The 25,828-nt window shown below is 36.8% G+C and overlaps 1 protein-coding gene across 1 annotated transcript in view; it reads left to right on the top strand.

The window, feature by feature from the left end:
• LOC120636117 overlaps positions 1-25,271 on the top strand; it is a 178,911-nt gene extending 153,640 nt beyond the window's left edge. Inside the window, exons 8-17 of the mRNA XM_039907414.1 lie at positions 95-379; positions 7,954-8,146; positions 8,688-8,816; positions 15,289-15,529; positions 16,812-16,964; positions 18,803-18,999; positions 21,220-21,329; positions 22,472-22,558; positions 23,496-23,642; positions 25,212-25,271. Coding sequence (XP_039763348.1) covers positions 95-379; positions 7,954-8,146; positions 8,688-8,816; positions 15,289-15,529; positions 16,812-16,964; positions 18,803-18,999; positions 21,220-21,329; positions 22,472-22,558; positions 23,496-23,630 — 1,530 coding nt within the window. The 3' untranslated portion in view covers positions 23,631-23,642; positions 25,212-25,271. The remainder of the gene's footprint in view (positions 1-94; positions 380-7,953; positions 8,147-8,687; positions 8,817-15,288; positions 15,530-16,811; positions 16,965-18,802; positions 19,000-21,219; positions 21,330-22,471; positions 22,559-23,495; positions 23,643-25,211) is intronic.
• The last annotated feature ends 557 nt before the right edge of the window (positions 25,272-25,828 follow it).

The raw sequence follows: 25,828 nt of genomic DNA, 5'->3' as shown, positions 1-25,828 counted from the left end.
TTCAAAAGTATAATAGCTATTGGTATGTAGGATGTGAGATGTCACTTTTTGTTCGTTGGATGTCGCTAAGTATACACAAATCTCATTGTTATAGCAAGAAACAACGTCTTTATCTGAACGCATAAGACTCTTGACTTGCGACGTGGAGGACGAAGATCAGCGCGAAGACCAACGATCATCGCATCCGGGTGCAAGCATTGACAAATTTTCAAGCAGTAGCGAGAAATTGAGCGACAAATCTTACAACAGTATCGATAAAAACAACGAAAAAGCCTTCGGAAGTGCATCCTCTAGTTCCTCGTCGTCAACTCTGTCCGCGCCCGTGCTCACACGCCAGCACCCTCCAGACTTGGGGGACGTCCACCAAGAACCGCAAAAGGTACCAATTTCCTAACTTACCCTATCTGTTGGATAACATCTATCGATTTGTCTCTGTTCTGTTTTTATGTTTTTCTGAATGATGTGGTGTACAAATAAAGAGTATAAATAAATAACATCCTCGCGGAGGCATTTCCGTTGTTGATGTTATTTATTCGAAACCAGGACCTATTGATCAGTGGTCGAACACGCTAATCACTAAACTAACGAGGATCAGCGAATAATTTTCGTTATTGCCACTAGTTCCTATATTCCCTAGGTAGGGCAATAAATTGTTAGGTATTAGGTTTCTCTCAGTTCAAGCCGTAAGGAGAAATTTCCCTAAGAAGTGCCTAAGAGCCCTTTTTTATGTATCTATTTTTAAGCTTTCAAATAAACTAACGCTATCGTGCATGAGATCATCCACCATGGTTTAAGCTCTAAATATTTATCGTACATAAGCATATATGAGCCTTTGCCCCCAATAAAGAATACTACTAAATGAGACAAAGCGAGTATTTTCAAATACTTAAATACCTAACATAATTAAGTTACTTCTCATTGCTTAGGTTCCAAACCGTAGCCTCTAATATTACTGTAGCGGTCTCCACATTACATAACTAGATGGTGCTACAAAAATGCATCGTGCTAGCGAAGTGTTCACTAAGAAAGCCTATAAATACAACTTCCAAAAATGAATGTTCGGACCTCGGTCCCCGAGCACGATCACCCGCTCGGAGGAAGATCTTCCTATTGTTACGGTCGAGCGTATCACCATAGCTCCCGTACCATTACCATTAGACTGGACGTCCTTAAAAAAAATTCATTTATTTATGATCAGATTACATTGGATCAATAACAATAGAGACGATGGCGACAGGAAAAGTTTAAAACTGCGTTCCAGCCGCCGCGCCCACCTCCGAAACTAAAGCTATTATTATATTATGTTCTAAACCAAGTTGTTGTATAAATAAAGTATACAGTTAGTTCAGCATGCAAGAAACATAATAATTGTTGTGTGTATGTGTGCATGTGTGTGCATGTGTATATGTGTGTGTGAGTGTGTATGCTTGTTTTGAGTTGGAGTGATAATGCGAGCGTGTGCATGTGTATAAGGCGAAAGAGTATGAAAATAAACATTATTTAACTACTAATAGCAGTTTTTCAGTCTCTTCGTAAGAGAGTGACTGAAGCCATTTGGAACATTTTTCTTTACAAATGTGAGTTGTGAGGGGAAGTATGTTTAATAATTTGTTAACTCTGTTGTACAGTAGACAACTTAAGAAAGGATAATGCCGTTTGGAAATTGCAGTACGAACAGACTTATATGTAGCCGCCAAATCCGTTCTTCGTTTTGTTTTAATAATTGGATCGTAGGGAACTTCGGGGTGTTTTCGTAAAATGGTACATAAAATAAACAGTTGTCGCACTGTCAGGACCTTAGTGTTTGCATAGAGCTCACAAGTTGGAAAAAGGATGGGTTTATTACACATGACTTTTAAAACTAATCTTTGAGCCCTTTCAAGTCTCAACATTGAAGTTGTCCCGGAGCCGCCCCAACAGGTTATGCAGTAGGATAAAATTGACTGAGCTAGGGAAAAGTAAACAATTTTTAAGGAACTCATGTCAAGCACATTTCTCAAGCGCTTGAAAACAAAAATGAGTTTTCTCAGTCGAGATACTAGAGAATCGATCTGGTGGTACCATGTCATGGAACCATCCATAATCACACCGAGATACTTTGTGCTTAGTGAACGCTCTAGTAGTGGACAGTTACAGACACTATCAAGACTGGGACAATGGTGAACTCGAATATTAAAAGATGAAGGTGCTTGTGAGGTTGAGGAAGAAGCAAAGGTAATGAATTTTGTTTTGGAAATGTTGAGAGTAAGCAAATTTAGTTTCAACCAATTCAAGACTGATTTCATGCAAGATTCCGAAAATTTGTGGGTTTCTTCCCAGGTTTTTCCATATACAAGGAGTACTGTATCATCCGCGTATGTGATAATCTTACAGTTGGGGAGAGGTAGGCAACACAACTCATTTATATATATGAGAAACAATGTAGGGCCAAGGACACTTCCCTGTGGAACGCCGTAGTCAATTGAGGACTCGTTGCTAAGGAAATTACCTATCTTGACGTATTGGGTACGCCGTGTTAAATAACTCTTAAAAACTTTAAAAGCCAGACCCCTGATACCTATTTTCTCGAGTTTAATAAGCAGCTTTGGGATGGAGACGGTGTCAAAGGCTTTGGAAAGGTCAAGATAAATAGCAACAGATTTTAATTTATTGTCGATATTGTTCAAAATATTTTCAGTGAGTTTCGAAACTGCGTCTTCCGTTGATTTGCCGCTGCGGAAACCAAATTGGTGGTCTGATAATATGCCGTTTCGATTGATGTAACTTAGCAGCCTCTTGTTCAGTATTTTTTCAAATATCTTGGACAGAGATGTTAGTACCGAAATTGGTCTATAGTTTGTGACACTGCCTCTATCTCCGCATTTGTAAATAGGGTGCACAACGCCTTTTTTGAAAGCAGTGGGAAATATTCCTTGAGAAATGCATAAGTTAAAAAGGTGTTGTAAAATTGGAATGAGAACATGTGCACCGGCTTTGATAACTGCAGATGGAATACCGTCCCAACCCACTGCGCTTTTGTCTTTGAGACTACGTATTGCATCTACTATTTCATCAAAGTCTACTGGAAGTAATGCCATAGCATTTGAGGAACTATTGTTGGGAGAGTAGGCTGCATTCGTTGGAAGCCCAGGTGGTATAACGATTTTTTCTGCAAGATTTGCCCCTACATTGGAAAAATAGTTGTTAACCATGTCAACAGAATCATTTGGATTACTGCACAAATTTAGCAACTCAGAGGAGGTAAACTCTTTTTGTTTGAGATTAGCAACTTTCTTAATCATGTGCCAAGTTTTTCCAGCATTATTTCTAGCCTTCTGAAATTCATTACGCTCATATTCTTGTTTAACTTTCTTGAGGATGTTATTACAGAAATTACGGTAACGAACAAAAGTAGCTTTAAGAGTTAAATTGTCTTGCTGTTTTTTTGATTTTCTGTATAAGCTGTCTCTATGTCGAATGCATCTCAGTAGGCCGGGGGTAATCCAAGGTTTTATAATTCTTTTTTTACTAGGGATGACCAAAGCATGACTATTGGCCTTTATAGCATCAGAAATTGTATTAATGAGCAAAACAGCTGCTTTGTTAGGGTCAGAATAGTTGAGTATCGGATAAAAATCAGCTTGTTCCAAGTTTGTAACCACGCCTTTGATATCGAGCTTCTGAGTTGTTCGATTTATAGATTGAGCCCTTGTTTTGATATTGCAATAAAAAATTATAGGTGCATGATCAGTAATGAAGGTGTCCAAAACCAGAGTGGTGACAGGATTTGGGGATCTAAACATAATATGGTCTAGACAATTATTGAGTCTTGTAGGTAGATTGTGTGCAGGTAGCATTCCATTCACAGCAAGCATATTGAGATATTCATCAGTAGAGGTATCACGATTACCAGCTGCAATGTTAATGTTTAGGTCACCAACGAGTATTGCATGCTTATAAGAATTGTAGAGCTTTAACTCTGAGTCAAGGCTAGTAAAAAAAGGTTTAAGGTTTTTATATGATGGGGAGCGGTATATGGCGATTACAGCGATGGAATTAGAGATTATTATCGAGAGACTGTTTGCATCAATTAAATTCGTGGTTTTGACTTCATGGGTCATATTAGATCGTATATAAACAACGATTCCATCATTTTGGCTATTAAATGATGAAGCATAGGCATTGAAACCATCTAAGGGGGGAATGGACGGTGTCTTACTTAGCCAACATTCAGATAAAACTATTAGGTCTAGGCGGTGATTTATTCTATGTAACAGAACCAGCAAGCTATCGAAGTTGCAATTAATACTGCGTATATTTATGTGCATAACTTTGAAGCATTCGGCTGGATTGGTCACGTGAAGTAAAGTCTCATCAGGGGAACATACCATGGATTTCGATGTTGTTATCAGTTCTATATCCTTTGCTATGTTGAGGATGTCATCCATTATGTAAGTAAAATATTAACACTGGAGAATTAAAAGAAGACTCAGAAATAGGGCTCCGTGGATACTCTAGAAACGGTCTTTTGCTTATTAACATTGTTACTGTAAATAACAAACAAAAATTGAGAGTAGAAGAGGCGAAAAACTTTATGGATGGTTGCTGCATAAATGTCGTGTAAAAGACGAGTAGTGCGTATGAAGTGTATGTGTAAAAAGTGTGTGAAATAACTATGGTAATGAAAAGCACAAAGATACAATAGAAAGCCTTATAAAAGTTAATTATAAAAGAAATATTCTCAAATTCGAAGCCAATGATTCCAAGATGCTGGGTTACTGTTTGAAAGTCTAGTCACTTTTGATTCTTAAGGTCAGATAAGTCGGATTCGCCAGAGATTTGAATAAGCGGACCACCCTCTCTTTTCCGTAAGTAAATCCTGCCGTGCGACACCCAGCAGAACTTGAAATCATTAGTTTTGGCATAATCACGAGCTAAAAAGAACACTCTCTTCATTTTCGTCGTCAAGTTTTCCGAGATGAAAACAGGCTTGGCGGGCCCTTGGATTTTTAGATGTTCAGTCGTTAATTTATTCTGTCCCTTGTTGAACCTGCGGACCGCGCTTATAATCTTTTCTTTCAATATGACGCTTGTTAAATCGACAATTATGGTTTTTCTGTCTAGGGTTTTGGTTTTAATACGGAAAACGTCTTTAATCTCGTGTGGCTGGATATCTAAATTAAGGGCCTTGCCAGTGTTGATTACTATGTTTAAAAGGTTATTTTTCGACTCTGCGCTCTGTGTCGGTATATTTCTTATTTCTAGGCAAGTAGCCCTTGAGGACTTTTCTGTTCTTTCTAGGGCATCCTCCAACATTTTTATATGGTTAAGATCTTCCTTACGGTCCGTTTCCAATTTTTCATACTTGGAAGAAAGCAAGTCGTATTTCTCAGCCAAAAATTCGACCGAAGAGCGAAGATCATCAACTGTGGAACACAATTTTTCGATGGTTTCAGATTGCTTAGCTTGTAATTCCTGAAACATTAGTCTCATCTCCGAAATGAAGTTCTTAACATCGCTATCGGACTCAGAACGTCTCCTTTTCAGATTGCGTATAGTGAATTTTGGTGTACTACAAATAGTTTCATTACTGGTTTGGTCCAAGGCGGTATCAGTAAGATTTTGTTCTAAAGATAAAGAAGAGGCATGATCCTTTTTCGGCTGCGCGCGATTTAGCGGCATCACTGCGCGTGCGCAGCTTCGAGTACCAGGCGTTCAGAAATATATAAGAGTAGAAAGGACAGTTCGTTGATCGGCGCCACGGAGGGGTCAACGTTATTTGGTGACAATCGGCGATTTCATACAGTTTTGCTTTCCGTCCAGTATAAGTTGATCCCGCCTGGTCCCAAGTAAAGTAAAAATGCTCCTTATAATTGGAAGCTTATCGTTATGTACATACGGCTCGAAACTTGGTTCCAGTTAATACAGCAGTATTGTGGGCGACGCCGAAGTAATTCCACTACGCGGCTCTTCAGATTTTATGCTGTCCGATTATTTGGCACAAATTTTTACTACGCAATATAAATTAACAAATTAATTTAAAACATAAAAACAAAGTGAACACGTCTTATTTGCACGGGGATCCGGAAGGAAGGGACTACAAATGTCAGCAGCAATTTTGTCCCCTTTTGAAGTGCCGCATTAGATGAACAGAGAATGTGTACGAGACGTATTCTGGAACTAATATTAGTGTTCATAGTAAATCATTAGTTCCTTTAACACTCGCATGACATCTTCACAATTAACACCGCCAAAAGAGCAGCAATCAATTGGAGACAAAAACAAAGTGATAACAGCTTGTTTTTTTATAGTTTTGGAACAACTGACCTCAATAATTATCTTTGTATAATAAAAGTGTAATTCACACTAAGTGGCTAATTAGAAACATGATAGTGGCGGCGATTGTGTTCGTGAAAACATGATATACCTAGTTATCCCTAAATTGGTCCCAGCGGCAAAATGTCGAGGGTATCAATTACATTACCTTTCAACTTCACAGGGATTTTCCGATTATTCTCGCTTTAATTAGGAACGTTTTAAAAAGCTTTAAAACACATTTTTAAATAAACTTTATATCAGGTTTATTTTAAACGTGCCAACGTCAAAATATTATTAGAAAAAATATTTTTATATATATACATTAAAATTGGTTAATTTAAATATCAGGTAGGCAGGCTGAGACCACGTTTATTAATAATAACATTAATTCAAGAGCCCGGATGATAAAATTTTCTCTCTATGTACAAATTAATTTAATGTTTCAGAGAGGTAATTATGAATTAAATAATGCGACTGAAATATTTTAACATTTTGGCAAAGTTTTTTTGTGAAGTACAATAGTAGTGTTTTTCATTAGAAATCGTTACGGTGAAAGCGTTCACTTGAACACGAATATGCTTTTTCAAGCGTTGTTAATAAAACTCCGATAAAGCTGAACAATTTCAAAACATATAATTTGAATAAAAGTACTCTTGGCCAGTTGGTCTTTTTATGACTTTATGAGGCATTCGGGGCTACTACTTTTTATTTAAAGTCGTATTATTTTAATGATTTTGACGTTCGTGTTTCCTTATCATAATGTGATTTAAGGGACTAGTATCTGTCTGTGGCATCGTATTTTTATTTTGTTTTTGTTAGAAAGGTGAATTAGTCGGTAGTATTCCTAGATATGTTTGATGAAAATCGGTCCGAGATGGCCGCAACTACAAAATGGCGAATTACATTTTTTTTTCAAAAATCCCTCAATATGGGTATAGAATTAAAGGGCTTGACTTGTAGAATAATGCTCAGTCTATTGAACTGGGGTGTTTTTTTAATTCATATTAACGTTTACTTTCATGAACTCTCAATTATTATCTTTCCTATGTGAACATTTTCCCTCTTTCTATTTAAGTTCTATTTGAGAAAACTTTTTACTACCTTCTGTTATTTTAAATCGTCATATCATACAATATTGTTCAGTTCGATGCAATATGTAATCAGCTTTACCAGCGTAAAACATTTAATAAACTCGCCACCATTACCCAAAAACTCTATCTCAACTCAAATAAGTAGTCAATATTACGTATTGATTTTTGTATAACAAGTTTCTTTACAAAAAGTTTTTCAATTAAAATTTATATTAATAATTCCACTACATGTTAGCCGTTGATTCAATAATATCATCTGGTGGGTAAATGGCGACTTAATGTGAACGGGTATGCCAGTTATATTAAACGTAAAGGTACCATAATAAGTTTCCCCTAATCAGTGTCTGAGACGCAACTTACCAGAATTTTAAATCGCAAGGTCAGTGTGGTAGCCACAGGCAAAGGTTCACACCAGGTCAGACCAGGGAAAATTCAGAATTTTTCTCCAACTTATAAGACCACATCATGAAGAAAGTGTTTAAGACACTTTCTTCATGATGTGGTCTTATAAGTTTCAAAGTGAGTTTCTCGCCAAGGGTGTTATTAATTTTCACTTAATTCGCAGATAAGGCCTGAGCCTCGACGACAGTTTCTGTCTACTCTGGCACCGTTGACAGCTTGCGTGGGAAGCGCTGCTCATCACGAAGGGTTCTACTATGTGCCACCTGGCGACCGCACTTCTGCATCTTCAGCTACTAACTTAGACCTCCAAGAGCACAATGAGTCACCAGCACCTGATGTTGTGGCAGGAACACCAGGTATTTAGGAACTGATTAAAGGCGTAAAAATTCTTAACACAAGAAACTCAACTTGACCCAGCCCTGGTTCTAAGAGTGCACGAAATTTCTTGACAATAATAAACATATGTAATATAGTTTTTTTTTTAATAGTATCTGCATAACATAAATGATATAAAAACGAGTAACTACTTTTGAAACCAAACTTTGCTTTAAAATTTCAGTGCGTTGATTAAGTCCACTAAACCTCTCTGACGTATATAGAGAAGAGGTAATTATTTGACCTGAATAATGAACTAATGATGCTGCGGCCAAGCAATCAGTTCCGGAAGCTTTGTGTCATCTTTCTGTATATCTATTTGATAGTATCAGTAATAAGGACATCAACTGTTGACCCAAGCGGCACAAGACCACGGAATATCGAAGACCTTACAGAAAACCTGCGGTTAGCTCTGGATATCATTGATTGTAATTATCTGGAATGATTGGAATGTTATAGGTTATGTTGGTAATGATGATGATGATGGTAGTGATGGTGCTGATGAATCTGTAATCCTCAAAGGGGCTGCTGAAAGCGACGACGGTCTCGCAGCCTTTGCACGTGCTTCTGCACCACGAACGGAAAGGTTGCGACAGCGTTATGGCCACGACTCGCAACCAGTCAGCAGTGATGACGAGCATGATGACTATGGTAAGAATAGCTTTTATGTATACTAATAACAGCCATAAAAAAAGCAGGTGATCTATTTGATCTGTAAACATGGTATTAAAGAATCTATTGGGGCTACAAAATCAAAGAAGAAGAATGAACTTAACCCAAAACAAAACATAAACACACTAACGGATATAATATGTATTAATTTTTCACTAACGTTGGTTAAAAACCGTAAAAGGTTCTGCACCATTATCTATAAAAAACACCAAATAAATCATGTCAGTTTTATCCTTAAATATTTATTTTATTCGGTTTTTTATGAACTCAACTATCTTACTATCATGGTTCATGAGATACAGCCTGGTGACAGACGAGCATACAGACATGCGGACCGACAGCGAGAGTCTTAGTAATAGGGTTTTAACTTTTGGGTCGCTTCAAGTTTCAGGCGTACTTCGCGAACTTCCTTACCTCACAAAATATGAACCTTTTTACGTGGAACACCCGCCATGTTTTCAGCACATATTTACGTCACGTAATTTTAGTTTTTACTCTAATAATTGTGTGAATGAATATGAACACTTTCATTGTACATAAAATAGAAAAGCAATCACAACACAGCATATACAATTTGGCGGCCTTATCGCTACACAGCGATCAATGGCCATCCATGGCGTAAAAAACACATACAAGTGTAAAAAATAAAACAAAATGTGTATTATTTAAAAAGTTTTAATGACCCAAATGATCAGAAAAAAAATAAAATTGGTTGCCTGTAAAGTCGGTATACGGGCGAAAGTTTTACGTGACAACGACTTTGAGTGGTAAAATAATTTTAATGTGAATATTCATTCGTATAGTAGGAAGAAGGATGAAATAATAGTAACAATTTAAAACATTTATTTATACAAAGAATTATATTTAAAACATTAATTTATACAAAGAATCTCGCACTGAATTTCATATTAACAAAATTTTATTTTTACCTTTACACATACATACGTATTTATATACAAATATACATACAATAACTTGCAATACATTTGCGTACAATGAAACAGCGTTTACTACAAAGGGACGCGTGCCTTTCACTTTTTATGTCTGTCTCTCTCGCTCTTAGGCGGGCTAACCATGCCCGAGTGGAAGGGACGCGTGCCTCTCACTCGCTCTCATTGTGAGCGCATAACGTGAGCGGAGCGTAACGCAGTTTCTTGAAGTGTCACCCGGCAAACCAATTTATAAGACGTTGTCACGTCAAAAATTTACAGTGCTTGATTGAAAGGGAGCTCAACGTTCGCCTTTTATATTAAAATTATTATAAGTCAAATAAATAACTTTTGAAAATATAAGTACCATTATAAAACAAAAATCAAATGAGAGAGAATATCGAAATATCCTGTAGAAATTTCATTCCTGCGTTAATAACCAGTAACTCGATATACGATCGGTAGTTACAAATTATAATAGGGGAGGGGAACTACGGACCTGATTCTCATTTCAATACACACGCATTGTAGCATACACACTACTTTTAATTTATTATATTACGCTACAAGTTAGCTTGAATTTAATCTCGTCTGGTTTTATGTCATGATTCAGTCTTTAAGTCGGTAGCGGCCTAACCAGCACGGCTAGCATGGGCAGGAGACCAATATATTCCCGGGGAAAGGATAAATAATTTCAAAATAATATATGTGTAAAAATAAAAGGGGGTAAACTTTTCCTTTTCCATGTTCCCGTGCTTTAGCAGGACGACACGTTAATTATATCCATTGCCAGGGAATATAATCGGGGGATATAATTTTTGTCTCCTGCCCATGCTAGCCCATTTGATAGGGTTAGTTATATCAGACTCATAATCCTAATCGGTTTCTACGCGGCATCTTACTTATACGTCTTTGTGGGTAGGATGGTAACTAGTTCACGATTAGAGCAAAATGAAAGTTCAATTGACAGAAAAAAAAACAATATAAATTAATATATTTCAATATGGAACCCATTGTCTTTATACTGTTTTCAAGTTATTAATTACATATGCCCAGCATGGGCGATTTTCACAGTTCGGGATGAAATTGTAATTATTATGTAAATGTTAATTTATTCGCGATACTTGAGAGTGATTGTGTTGTGCACAATTTAATTTTATGCTACATTTACCAAAAAGTTATTCGTAAAATATGCTTTCTGTTTACATGGTAGACTCATTATAACAAGTTCTCGTGTAACAATACCCTTTTTAATGACAAAGAAGGAGCGTGGACGAATCCAATTCTAAATAGTAGTGCACAATAGCTTTTACCATAGTTGGCCATTGCTGCTTAAAGTTGGCCATTGCAACTTAAAGTTTCTTTTTAAACGAAGTAAAAGAATACCTTAAAAAATTCCATCACTTACTTTTTATTAGCGATCGAGGCTTGCAAAGCGTATTTTAATAGTAAAGTCCCACTCATTGACTGATTAATTATTTATCAAAACCTGAAGGTAGGAATACGGTAACGGGCGACCTAATCATTAACATTGGTATAATTTAAAAGAAACTGAGGAATAAAATCCAAAAGTTAAGTTATTATTTCCCATAAATTATTATTAATTAAAATTTATTTTACTTGCGGTTTAGGTATATACTCTATGAAACTGTAGGTCCGATGCTCAATATCAGCAGAAGGGAGTAAAGTTTGTCATAGATAGATGCTATGATATATATATGATATGATGCTATCAACTAAAGTCGCATCACCAACTAACACATTTGCGAGTGTTTGATTAAAACCATACCTCTTATAGTCTTATGTAACTTGTAGAGTGGAGTAACTAAGCTGTCATAATAGTTTTCCCTTTGCAAAGTTTCAGCAGACACATCTATGATAAGTAAGTATGTAGAAAGTTTCGTTGCTCGGTTACTTATGGCATAGGGTATTTGATACGGGCGCACACACATGGTTATTTTCCTTTCGGTTTTAACCCCAAAAACAATAAGATGAAGAAGTTAAAATTACTATTATTCATCCACATCCATTTAAATCAACGTAATACCTATCTGTGCCGCGTTTTGAAGGCAGATCAGAATACAGTTGTCACCACCCCTCCACATCCCGCAAGTGTCGTACGAGGTGACTAAGGGCATAAAACGGAGAACAGGCAACAGCGTCCTCCTTGCTACGACTATCGTCACCAACCCATCTGCCCACCTTGGTGGACATCATCATCATCATATCACCCATTACTGGCCTACTACAGGGCACGGGTCTACTCCCACAATAAGAAGGGGTTAAGGCTATATTCCACCACGCTAGCTCAGTGCAGATTGGTCACCGTGGTTTACGACTGTTATAAGCAGAACTTTTAATTACAATAAGTCTGATGCGAAGAGGTTCTTCTTTGAGGGTCCGCATTGATATAATATGGACGCCTAGGAAATTTGCCTGATCTTTTTAAAGGGAATTACTGCCTTTCCTCTTTGGACTGAAAAATAACGGCCATTTAAAAAACTGTCTTCAAATTGAAAGATATCATGTTCAAGATTTTTTTTATTTTTTTCCAATAAGAAGGGGATGATAGCGAAATTGCGGACGCTCAAACTTGGAAAAAAAACTCATACTAATTATAACAAATTAGCCTGTCCTCATTTATTATTAAAATATAGGTATATACCTATTAAATCCAAATTATATATTATGTGAAATCAGTAAACATTTATTGAAATGTAATAAAAAACATATCTGCATATAATTTCCCTTAGCTTGGGGTAAATACGGACAGCTTAGGGTATATACGGACGAGGAGTCATTCCATTTTCAGAAATCACAATTGAAGCCTCTTGAAGAAGATCCAGCACTATATTATTTATTTATTTAAACTACCTATCCTAAAAGTGCAGATCTCTTCTCCGACAATTCCCGATTTAAAAAGCGCGTTTCTGTTGCCCATTTTCTAAATAATAAAACAAAAAGGTTTAAGACCAAGACCTTAATGGCCTTGTTTTGTTAACTAAGAACCTGCTCTGAAATCTGTAATAGGAAAGGACATCATAAATCGATCTATCCGACATCCCAAACTTCTCATATTTGCGTCCTCTTTTTACTTACACAACCTCAACGCGCCACTCTCAACAAGAAGATGCCAAAGCATATTATTAACATACGAGTATAACAGATGACTACTGTAAATGCTCCTATGAAGGCACACAATCAACCTCTGCACAGCGTCTTCGGCGGCGAAGATGAGGTCCTCAACTGCTGATGTTACCCGGACGTGGGCTCACACTACGGCCTCGAAGGCGTGTGGACTATGATTAGTCGACACCCCTTTCATATTGCCGTCCGTAACCCCGTCAATCCAATCGGCGCCTGAGCCGAGGTTCGGCCTTAATGCGCCCTCAGGCCGACGATCCCTTCGCTTCTTTGAGCCCTAGAGTTCAAACACTTCCTGGCAGAGCGTCATTTTGAGGCACGCCAATAAGCCTGCGTTACGCTGTTAAAATCATAAGGGTTAATCGGCTCCACACATTCTGAAAGATAAAAATCATATTCGGTCCGTACCTATCTAGTTTAACAATTATACACCATTTCTAACTGCATACGGAACCCATTAGATACATTAATTTACGGACGCAGTTCACACAAGCTCGTGTTAATAATTTCATTTATGAATAGTGGATTGGAATTAATTTACTTATCGGGAAAATTACGTTACCTGATATTCAATAACTCATCTGTACCTCAGTTACGCCAAATTGTATAGATATATTCCTTTACTATAAAATATCTGATTGATTTGTTATTAATAGATAAGTTATACTTAGTTATTATTGCTACACCGAGCACGTTATACTTTTTTTTATTCTTCTTCATGTTAGCTCTTGAATAAAGTCTCACATCTTCTTGTTCTCGTGGTAAGTGACTATGCAGTCTTAAATGTTACGGGTATTTTTAATCCAAGCACTTAAGTGGCTTCTACTCGGCATCGTATGGGAACGCTAGCTTCTTTATCGGTACCATCCAGACCAGACCAGAGGAAATCCAGAAATTTGAAATTGTTAAATTGCTTTTGCTGGATCGAACCCGGGACCTCCCGGGGAGGGAGATAAACATAATCCCTAAGTATTAGCCACTTTTCCCGAATCCCTACACCTGATCATAATATTTATAAACAAGTAACTTCCCGCGAAGCTATGCTAACGCCACATACTGGTGCTTGCTTTCACTGGACTGCAAGCCTGTCGCATACAAATCTACAAATTGTGCAATTAAGAATATAGTTAAGTCTGCAACGCGAGCATTTCTCCAGCTACACAATCCTTATCTACCATATCGGCCTACATCGCATGCCTATAGAATTTGACTACCAAATAGGTTTTTTTAATCGGTCGATATTTCCTTAGTTCAGCGTGTTCTAGCCAATAAACTTTTATCCCCTATTTAATCCTCCAGAATTAAAGATCAACCTAAATACCAATCTTACATTTAAATGAATGCATGTTTTCAAAATAGAATTTTAAAATCCAGACTGGTAGTTACATACAAGTAGTTTAGCGCGTTCAAACCAACTTGATAGTTGGTTTGAACCAACAACAAACAATAAAACTCTTCAGCTTCATTATTAGTTCAGAAACTGTTCAATTCAACCTCAACTTCAATGACAATGCATCGAATCAATCGCTAAAACTTCTGGCAACAAACTTGGCATACTCAACAAGGTCAAGCGGTTCTTTACGCCAGAACAGATCGTAACCCTGTACCAAGCTTAAGTTCAGTCATGCATGGAGTACTTCAGCCATTTATGGGATGGCTCTGCTAAGTGTCAGTTTGACGCTTCTGATTTGGTGGATCATCGAGCTAGGAGACTCATCGTTGGCAAGGCAATAGTCAATAGACTCCAAAGTTTTGTACACCGTCGCAAATTTGACTGCCTTTCGTTATTCTACAAGAAATATTTCGGAGAGTGTGCTCAGGAACTATTTAATTTGGTTCCTCACCTTTCTACTATCGAATGGCAAGGCACCGTTACGTAGATGATGTCCCTTGGACACGTAAAAAGCGTTTTGCTTCCTCGTTTCTAATTCGTACCGCAAAGATCTGGAATGCCCGTCCGTCTTCCCCGATACCTATAATATGGGATCCTTCAAATCAAGAGTGAATAGGCGACTCCTAGGCAAGTGCGCTCTCATCGTAGGCCGCATCATCGTATTTTCGGGTGTGATTGCGGTCAAGCCTTATAGATTAAAAAAAAGAATAATTTAAGTTCCATCCGAGTTGGTGTGCATTAGTAACGAATTGTACAACCGAACGCTAACTCACATTGGAGAATCGCTGTGGAACTGAGCTCTAAATCCCTCACTCTTATGAGAGAAGAGGGCAGTGATTAGCAGTAAGTGGGTACAATGAATAGATTATGATTATCAACATCATCACATCGACCCATTACCGGCTACGTTTCTCCTCCCACAATGAGAAGGGTATAGGGTTTTGTCAGATTATGACATCAGCTAATAATGATAATTCTTGTATAGGTTTCCATCGTCGGCCAGCTGTTCGAGGAATAGCGGTGAAACAACAGCTCGGAGCGTCGGATGACATCCTTCAACAGATGCAGAACGAACTGCAGCCAACGGCCACACCCAGTACCACGTCCCAGATGCCAGTCCATGCTTGCCAACGCACTAATAACACTTCAAACTACTCCTGGCCGTACTACTCCGAAGCTAACCTCAATTCAAGGCCAACGAGTCGTTCCAGCGGCATTGCTAAATGGTAAATGCAAAGTCATGTACGCTTAGTACAAGTAAGAAGATTTGCTCGCTTGCAATCGAGAAGTTGTTTCGAGTAGCGAAATAAATGAACATCAGAGTAAAATAGAACCTATTCCTGTTTAAACAAATTTGCCTACAACTCTTCAGCTAGGGCTTTTGGCAGAACTGTGTAAAATGAAAATCGGTACAGGATTTGAGACTCTAAAACTAGTGGCATTAAACCCATTTTACTTTGACGGTAACGAGTTTAATATGGTAAAAGGACCCCTCATTTTCGAGCTAGCAAATCTTACACTAGACTACTGGACAAGCGCGATGTACTACAAGCACACAAAGATTGTTGGTGAACTTTTGTTATTATACAACCTTGGTGCATTATAATGTTATTTAGAAATACAGAGTAGTTCCATGGTTGCTAAATTAACTTCTTGTTGATTTTAAGTTTCGCTAGTAAGGTTTCGGTTGCTATTTACTAATCCTACTTTTACGCCTTCTCTACTCAAGGATATAACATATGGCTGTCTTACACAGTTGACTCAACATGGCCATAAGAGAAAACAAGACGTTATACAGTCGTAACACAGTCGTTACCTAAATTCATATTTTGTATCTACGTAAATAAGCTTAGTATATCATTATGGGTAGGTACTTACTCGTTAAACCAGAAAAGACGGAATGTTTTCGTGCACTAAAACTCTGTAACTGATTGAATATTTCAAATTTTTTAATGGCTATATCTCTAGGCATGTGTAACAGGTTGCAAATTTAAATGCACATTGCATAACAACGGAGATGTAATAATAATAATTAATTTATTGTGGTAAAAACCTAAAAAGCACAAAAGTACAAAAGTAAATAATTAAACATTATACATTAAACATTAATCATTAAAAATTAAGAATATATAAATAAGTATTCTGTCTATACACTGAAGGTGTATCAATTACTTTTTATTTGGATCTCTATGTATTGAGATACAATGAGGCTACTCTTGGACCACGTATGGCCTGTCCCAGTACCTGAAGGATGCTGTAGCCCGAGTTCCCAGAAGGATGCTATATGCGCCCTGATAACAGCAAATAAATCAGCAACCTCGCAAACATGCCCGATGCACTGCAGTATCTAGGAAGCTTCAAAAGGATGCGGTATGCTATTAAGTGGATCTTGAAGAGAAAGAATATCAGAAATTGCGTGGATCCGTCCTTAGTCATTCCATTGTAACATTTGTTTTATTTTTTAAAGAAAAAGAAAGAGTAGACGTTAACTGTGTGAGTTATTTATAGGTCTAAGGGGGATTACGTTTCACGGCAAAGCAGCGCTCCGGTTTCGCAGCACAGTGACGCATGCTATGCGCACGCGCAGAGTATGGCCTCATACCACTATCAGCGGCAACAAGAGAATATGTACCGAAACTGCTCACTCTACGCTAACGTTGGGTAAGCTATGACTTTTTTCAAAATTCGTAGATGAATAAAGGCCAAATTCTTACTACCACTTACAATTCGCAATCTCATTGAAAATCTAGCATAACGCTAGTTTCCGTTTTTTTTACTGAAAGGTTGAAATTAAAAAAATATATAATACTAGAATCTTCTGAAAAATTTCCTATAGTAACTGTCTTCCGCTATCATTAACAAAATACCTCAAACCAATTCACCCGCCTATCAAGAATTGAGCTATCAAATGCAAAAAGTTTTTCTGAATTGGACTGATATCTCCAGTATTTCTCTCAAAATACTATACTTGTATTTCAAACTGTTCTGTGCCCCGGAGGAATCTATATAAATATAAATGCGAAAGATTGGCTGGATGTTATTTACTCAATTACACCAGAACGGCTGAACAGATTTGCATGAAATTTAGCACAGAAATACCACATAGTCTACTTTTGTCCCAAAAAAATGTACGGTCCCCGTGAGATTGATTTGGTTTGTTTTTACATAGCAAAAGTAGTTCAGGCGTTATGAGAATATCATAAGCATACACATTAAAATTTATTTATGTCTTCGCTGCGATCAAAAACACACCCTATAAGGCTATAACTACATATCCTGTTTAAAGATACAGTTTCCTGCCCTTACGGCTTGACTGGTAGATTTGTAGAAAACCATGTTTGAATTTTAGAATGTCCCTTTACCGAGAAATACTTTTCTCACATGCCAAGTTATAAGAATAATATTCATCATCGTCATATCAACCCATTACCGGCCGACTACAGGGCACAGGTCTCCTCCCACAATGTGATTAAAGGCTATTTGGGGTTAAGGCCATAGTCCACGACGCTGGCCCAGTGCGGGTCGGTGGGAAGAATAATACTACAATAAAAGTAATTGTAAAATATTTCTTGAAATAAGAAATACTCGACATTTAGGTACTTTGAATGTAATAATTCATAGCAGACACTTTTGATGCGTACAAACAAAATTCATACTTATTTAAATAACGCCACTATCAACGAACTACGAATAGTATTTTCGAGTCCGTTAATTACTATGCATGCATGCACTGTGCTTCAAAATTATAAAATTATCAAGTAATGTGACAGTAAATTTTAACGTACAAACCGCATTTTCGCACTGACGCCTGTACAAATGAGAATATGTTAATATTAAATACCTAAATCTCCCGCTGGTTACTGCTATCAAGGCCAATTGCATTTTCCACCAGGAAGTTTTTATTTTTTGTTTTATATTTCTAGCATTTTAGGTTAGCCCTTGACCACATATTAAACGCATACTTTAATTTACCTTAAACGATTTCGATTTCGACGTGGCGTCGTAGTCCAAGCAAAGTCCCACCAGACCGGACCATAATAGCTCAGACATTTTAAACTCCCAAATTATTTCTTCTGGGTATCAAACCCGGGAACTCCTACTTATAAGGCCACAGTGCTCACCACTGCGCCAAGAAAATCGACAAAAAATATCTCGTAAAAATACCGTATAGGAACTGAAAAATAATCGTAGAATCTGAATACAACCTAAAATACAGCCTAACATACAGTCCACACAGTACTTAGCAAGAGGCCGAGTACAAATAGTATAAAATTAAATAAGTAGGTAGCAACATCTCTGCCATGTAGACAGGTACTCTTACTAACCACATAACGTAAGTAAATAACCAAGTAAGGGTGATCTGTGACGGAATAGTCTCTTGTTTTACTTAACTACTTGTATCAAGTCAAACAAGAGACTATTCCAGTTAGAATCGAAGCAATTTGAACTTAGCAGCGTAATATTGAACTTGAAGCAAATTCTTTGTTTCAATATTACAGGTGCTCTGATAGCAGTCAAGAGTTGTACAGTTCTCAAACGAGTTCGGAACAAACTTCCCCGGTGCGTTCAGCGCGGTGCAGGAGGCCAGAGTCACCACCCCCTATTCGCAGCCACCACCAACTGCTCTACGTGCCGTATAGCAACAACTATCACTATCAACAGGACTACACGCCGCAGAATTGGACCGCCAATGAATGTAAGTATTACACACATCACTATTTTTTTATTTGTATTATATTTTTAAGTTTTTTTTTTAAACAAATTACCGAATGAAATCTTTGAGATGTCTCTCAATAAGTTCGAAGTTTATATAAAACGTAAGCTTACAGAAAAATCCTATTGTAATGTTAAGGATTACTTGGACGACAAAAAAGCTTGGGTGTGAATTGCTCTAGCTTCAAAGCTTAATATAAATTTATTGTGGGATGGTGATAACAAAAAAAAATACATGGCTAAATTTGTTGTGGGCGCTTTTTAGACCAGGGCGCGTTTGGAAACCTCGTAGCTTTAGTTTTAAGTTGGCGAACGAAATTATCACAATCCCCTTACAATTATGTAAACATATATGTATGAACACTTCAAGTGCCTGTGATAGGCCTACATGAATAACGAAATTTTGAATTTGAATTTGATCTTGACTATTTTTGTGCGTTCGTGCAATCTTATTCACAACGTAAGACATGCACCATCTTTAAAAGTTTTTAAAACAAGAGTAAAGTTAGTAAAGTTCTTAAACGTTTACAGGAGTATAGTATACATAAATACTTTTTAATAATGTATCTATTTATTTCGAATGTATTGTTTAAAAGGATTGTAAAAAAACTGTTTTCTTATTTCAAAAACAAACCTTCCTGAGTAGATACCTATATTTTACGCGATGATATACGTTACGTTATACGTTGCACGTCTAAAAGCAAAAAAAATCTAAAATAATATCAAGGTAATATATTATAAGGACTAACTAATAACTTAATAAACTGCCCCTACGTTACGAGTTATTGCAATGCGTTGTATCAATTACATGAAGTTGCTAAAAAAGTAAGTGACAGGAACAAGGTGCAATGTTCTATTATTGTTGAAATCAAAACTTCGCCGTCGTGTTACCTGAATAGTGCAACTAGTCCTTATTTTTATGATGCTAATTGGAGTAGCTTAGTGTAAAACCCTTAAAATTTTGAACAGTATTTAAGCCCTCATGTTGTACATTTAGACTAACTAGCCAGTTTGAACTAGAATATAAATTAATTAAAAACAATTTAATTAAACTTTTAATTTCAATTTTTCTCCGAAATTGTTATTCATTTGTTCAGAGCTTTGTTTTTCGTCTGCAATCACTATCGATTACGATTCATTACATTAGAGACAATCATGAAGTCGTAGCTTTTTATCATTATTTTAGAATATGAGTTTTGTGATGAAAACAATGCAATTCAAACGATTCGCACTTAACAAAGTGGCTTGAATACGTATATTACAAGATTTTTATAGCTCGCATTTTAATTTTGAATGTCACATTAGGTAATCATTTTAGTTGGATCATCAAATACGGTATACCTACCTATCAGCCCCCTAAACTCGGATTAGATCAGCGTGGATGGTCTACGGCTGAAACAACTTTCTCTTGGAAGAGGCTTATCCCAGCTGTTGGAGATGAATAGGCTGAGGTGACGATGATGACGATGATGATAATGATGAATACAAAATAATGACAGTTCGTTCGTTTTTTAAATCTTGATTTTATCTTTAAATATTTAAAAAAAGTATCTATTGTTTAACCTTCTAGGTTCTAACAAAACAGTTTTATTTGTTTCGCAACATAAGTTACACAACTTACCTAAGAACTAAAACAGACTGAGACAATAGGCGTGGGATAAATCTAGGTCGAACTAAACTAGTTAAAGCGAAGCGTATTCATTTAACACATATATTTCAGAAACAAAATGTTACAGACTGCATATTTTTGCAGGTTTAAGAATAGAGCACAAGGTCACTGTATAGTGTGATTCGTATTTTATAATCCTAATCATTGTCAACCCATTACTTGCCCACTTCAATGCACGGATCTCCGTTCAGAGTGAGAAGTGTTTGGGCACACACACACACACAGTTCTCCACACTGACCAAGTGCAGATCGGTAGACTACAGAAGCCTTTTGAGAAAAATGCCGACTAATCGGAGGCATGCAGTATTCCTCACGATGATGTCCTTTACCGTTAAACCTTCAAAAATTTCAGTTGAAGTTGAATTTAGTAAGATCCCCCGAAGGAAACTGAAGTCCAAACAACTAGACTCGATGATTGTGATTCTGTTTTAATTGTCATATGAGGCATCAAAATTCAGCGCATAGAATGTATCATGCACGCACTTAATACTCCCATATCATTGAGATTAACGCTTCAGACGCTCTCAATTCCAGATAATCGCATGCATCCCTATTACCAACACCAGTCGATAAGCGGAGCAAGTACACCGCAACCAGCCGCGGTACCTCAACGAGCGCATTATTCGCACGCCTTGCATTTACAGGTAGGTAATTAATATTCCTCCCTACTACTATTATGCGAACGTCTGCGTTTTTTTTGTTAGTTCGTTTATTTATCTATTTTTTAAACCAAGAAAGACGGGTTTTATAAGTTTTAACGAGTTGTATGTCTGTCTGTATATGGTTGCGTGTGTGTATGTGTGTGTGAGTGTGTGTGTCTGTTTCATCGTATTTTACGAACGGATGAACCGATTTTTATATTGTTAATTAGTCGGGAACATTTTTAGCTAAGTTTAAAATGGCTGGCGCCAGAAAATGTCATATTATATAATTTATCCAGTAAACTACTCTACACTATGACAAAGTTAAAATCCAAGTTGGCCGCCACAAAAAATTGGTGGATTTTATATTTTTTACAACTTTGATTAATTCCTACTTAAAATACATACAACGGCGAAGATAAAACTCTACTAGTGATCAAATCAGAAGTAGTATCAGTAATTAAACGCAAATGTAGGCATAGTTTTAACTAGGCGGTCTTATATTTTATTAGAGCGATTTCTTCCAGTCAATCTTTGTTTTTTTTTACTTAAATTCGGTCCAACCACTGCACGTTATACTTCATATAAATTCGAGAGTTAATTTGATTAATTTTACATTACTTACGTTAATTATACGCAGCAGATTCTTTCATAGACTTATTAGGTGTTTTTGAAGCGGAAAAGAAAACGCAATTTATCGCGAATATCGATTCATTTTGCATGGGGGGAATGTAAAAAGCATTATGCAAATTATGCTAAAAACTCTCTTTACTTGGTGCATTGGATTTTGTTTGGATAAAGATCTTTTCTAGACTCTCTCATTTATAACAGTCTAGTCTTCACTAATTCGTCCGTGTGCAAGTTTGCTTTCTAACTCAATTTTCCCAATCAAATAAATTAGGTAGTCCGAATATCAACTTATGAATAGGTGACAAAAATGTTAAGGTGGTACGAACTTCGTCGGGTAATTAATGTTAAATGTCATTAATAATAATCAATCTTATTCTTATGCTCTACTTATTTACAAGTTAAAGGATTGCACTATTTAATAGAATCTTCCATCCAACGAGTTTTGAATAAATTGCTTAATAATAATATCCTATAGTAATAATATCCTATAGTAATAACTTATTTAAATATTTCAGACGCTCTGTCCCGCCCCAGCCAGATACCGCCCAGTACCTGCACCGCAACCAGGTGGTGGGAAACAGATGATCTGCTATTCTGAGAAGGTAACGCAACAGTTAATATAATTATTTTAATTAATTGGTACTTTACCTATAACAGTTCCAATTTTGCCAATATAATCTATTGTTATAAAATTTTAATAGTTTGTCGACTTAGGATTTTAATGCAGACAAGTAGAAAAGGTGTAAAGCATCGAAAGTTGTCGAAAAATATGAGCGCCTGCATGTACGAGATACTCTACGCTCAGATTATCGTGCCCTTAAGACTTTCCTCTTGATAAGCCTTTTACAACATTCACCTCCTTGGCACTAAACCTGAGGGGAAAGTCTGAAACAGGTTCCACATCCATCTGCAGGTTTCTATCTAATGCTGAGCATACCCTAAACGGATTAAATTTGTTTGTATCCTTCCAAAATTCCTTAAATTTTTCCTGTCTATGTTGCTGTGCTAACATATCTATACGTAACTGCTCCATATTATTCTGACAAAATTTCAACTAATTTTTAAATTTTTTCCTAGATTACCTCATATTACAATACATTGTACCAGCAAAAGGCATATCGTTTGATTTCCATTGTAAAAAATAATCACGAGCCTCCCTGTGCGTCTTTTACATATTTATTCCAACCTATAATACTCGTACCTCTTCTGACCTTTCCCGGCTGGTTGCATACAGCTGCTGCCTCCTGAAGCACCCGCACAATTTTTTTGTATAGCTTGTCAATCACAACCCTATGACTCTCGTCTGTACACATTTTATCACAGCATAAACTGAGTTCAGGAGGAAAGTCTGTGTTGTCAAGAAAATCAGCGCACTATAGTATTTATTTGCCTGAGTTCTTTCACACCATTTAATTATACTATTATGATGTCCACCAATATACACTATATTTTAACTTTATTCGTGTTAGCATAATACTACTCAAGGGGAAATTGATTAGAAACGGTACGGTATTTATTAAACGGTTTTCCATGGTTAAGGTTGCAGCTCCGATGTACCAGCCAGCCCCCGGTTCACCTTCTCGTGCTGGAAGGGGAGCGCCTGAAGGGGCGCCTACAGCCACATCGCCCATGACCGCCCCTCAGAACCCTGTATACTACGCCATGAATGTTTGACGCGGCGACTAGGTAAGAAAATAAAAAATAAAATAAAATTTTGGCTTTGTAATTACGTCAATTTATAGTGACTACCACCGGTTCGAATGTCAGATTCTCCCTCGCGAATTTAAATTTAAACTCTCATTTTTCTATCTTCTGAGCAATAAAAGCGGAGCCGGATGAAATTCATCAATGGCGCTATAAGCTCACTGTACTAGATGGGTTTTGAAACATTATTTAAACTTATGCATTGGTAGGTCAAAAATTACCCTTATAATCATAATCTTATAATAATAATAATAATAATAATCTTTATTGAAAGGTATAAACCCAGTTATTAGAATATAAAAAGATAAATTAAATAACAAAATAATAATAATAAGTAACAGTATTGCAATATAAAAATATTGCAAACTCACGTCCGTCATAATAATTTCATAGTTCGTCATAGTTTATGGGTTATCTTATACCTAACCTTTACAAAATCACTACAGTGCATTTTCTATTCGCCTCATGCTGCACCGAAAGCCAGTGTTTGAAAATCAAGCAGTCCAGACCTTCTGCCAACGTGCTTAGGATTTCATTATCAAAGGCTCGCAAACGACTCCAAAATGTTGCAATTCGCGATCTCATGATCGCAAAGAAAACCGGTACTCTGCCCCTAGCGAACATGTCTGACGCGCTGCAGTACCTTGGCAACTTCATCAAGATACGAAAAGCATTATTGTATTGCACGCTGATATTGTTGACAGCGCGTCTGATGGACTTTACCCAAAGTTGACATGTATAGAAACTCTAAACAATGTCACCTTAACTTGGTCACTGCATTTCGCAAAGCGACGTGCGAGCATATTACATCTGACAGCCAAAGCACGTCGTTCCCTCTCTACATCTTCATCATTGACAAAGCCTTTAGTCACAATATGTCCAAGGTATCTGAACCGCTCAACTCTCTCGAGTAAATCTCCATCAAGGAAAACCCCCGGAATAGTCCCCGGACCTCTGCCTGATCGGAACACCATCGTAACTGTCTTCTTAACGTTATATTTAAGACCGTGTTCTGCAGCATAACTCTCGCAGATTGTTACTAGTTATAAAAGCATATTATACTCATTCCCACAAAATATATATAGATAGGCATATGTTATTTATGTCCATTTCTAGTAAGTCGATTGTTTATATCTACTTAATGTTTATATATAGATACTGTTTGTTAAGATTTGGTAGAAGGTATACCAAATCAGCCATAAAAATAATCAGCTTAAAAAATATATGTGCTAAACCTTATAGGCCGCTGGGGTTTGTACTCCGACAGTCACAGCATTTTAAATCTGTCGCTGTTATAAAGCTACTGTATAATGCTTATGTGCGCAGTAAACTGGAATGCAATGCCCATTATATGGAATCCGTATGAAATAAGTTACATTGACATGATAGGGAAAATTCAAAAAAGTTTATACGGTGGCTTTATAGGAAACAGTTTGGATATTCTGTTGGATATCCCACTATAAAAAAAAAATCGTATATTTTAAGTTAGCTCCCTATGAGTTTTGAGAGAACTATAAAAATAAATAAACACTATGTATTTTTTCTTTTCAGGTGAAAATAGTAGTGGGCCCTGACGCTTTGCGAATAAGCGTTCAACCGCCAACGGATGCATCGGACATTTTACAATGAGCCTTCGTGAAATGAGTATATACTGTGTCCATACTTATGAGAGCGTGTTTAACATAAACATTGACAATGTAAAATACATAAGTAACGAAGAATCGGAATCGTATTAGACTTTTGCATACCTAATAAGCTATAATATTATCATCATTCCAATTGTGTAAACATTAGTGCTTCTGAAACGATTACATCAACGATTAAAAATTTTAGTAGACCTAAGTGTGAAATTTACGATCATCCTCCAATTTAAGACTTAACGCTGAGTTAATTTTTACATTCCTACGGTACATTGTTCTTATTAAGCTTTATGGTGTTGCAAATTTGAGATACCTCGATTGATTAAACAATAAATTTATTACTTTAACCATATTAATATAAGAAAGAAAACCATAAGAAAGAAAAGTGCGCATGTACGCGCAGTGTCCCGCGCTACGTTTAGTCACCGTGTTAAAGAACCACTAGTTAAAATTACTCATTAATCATTTTTTATTAGTTTAATGCACGCGTTATTAGGTCGGGCACGTACCGCATGTGTCCGTCCGTGT

This window comes from Pararge aegeria, chromosome Z, assembly GCF_905163445.1.
Source record: "Pararge aegeria chromosome Z, ilParAegt1.1, whole genome shotgun sequence".
In the NCBI taxonomy this organism is placed as follows: domain Eukaryota; kingdom Metazoa; phylum Arthropoda; class Insecta; order Lepidoptera; family Nymphalidae; genus Pararge; species Pararge aegeria.
This window is presented reverse-complemented; position numbering and strand designations above follow the sequence as displayed.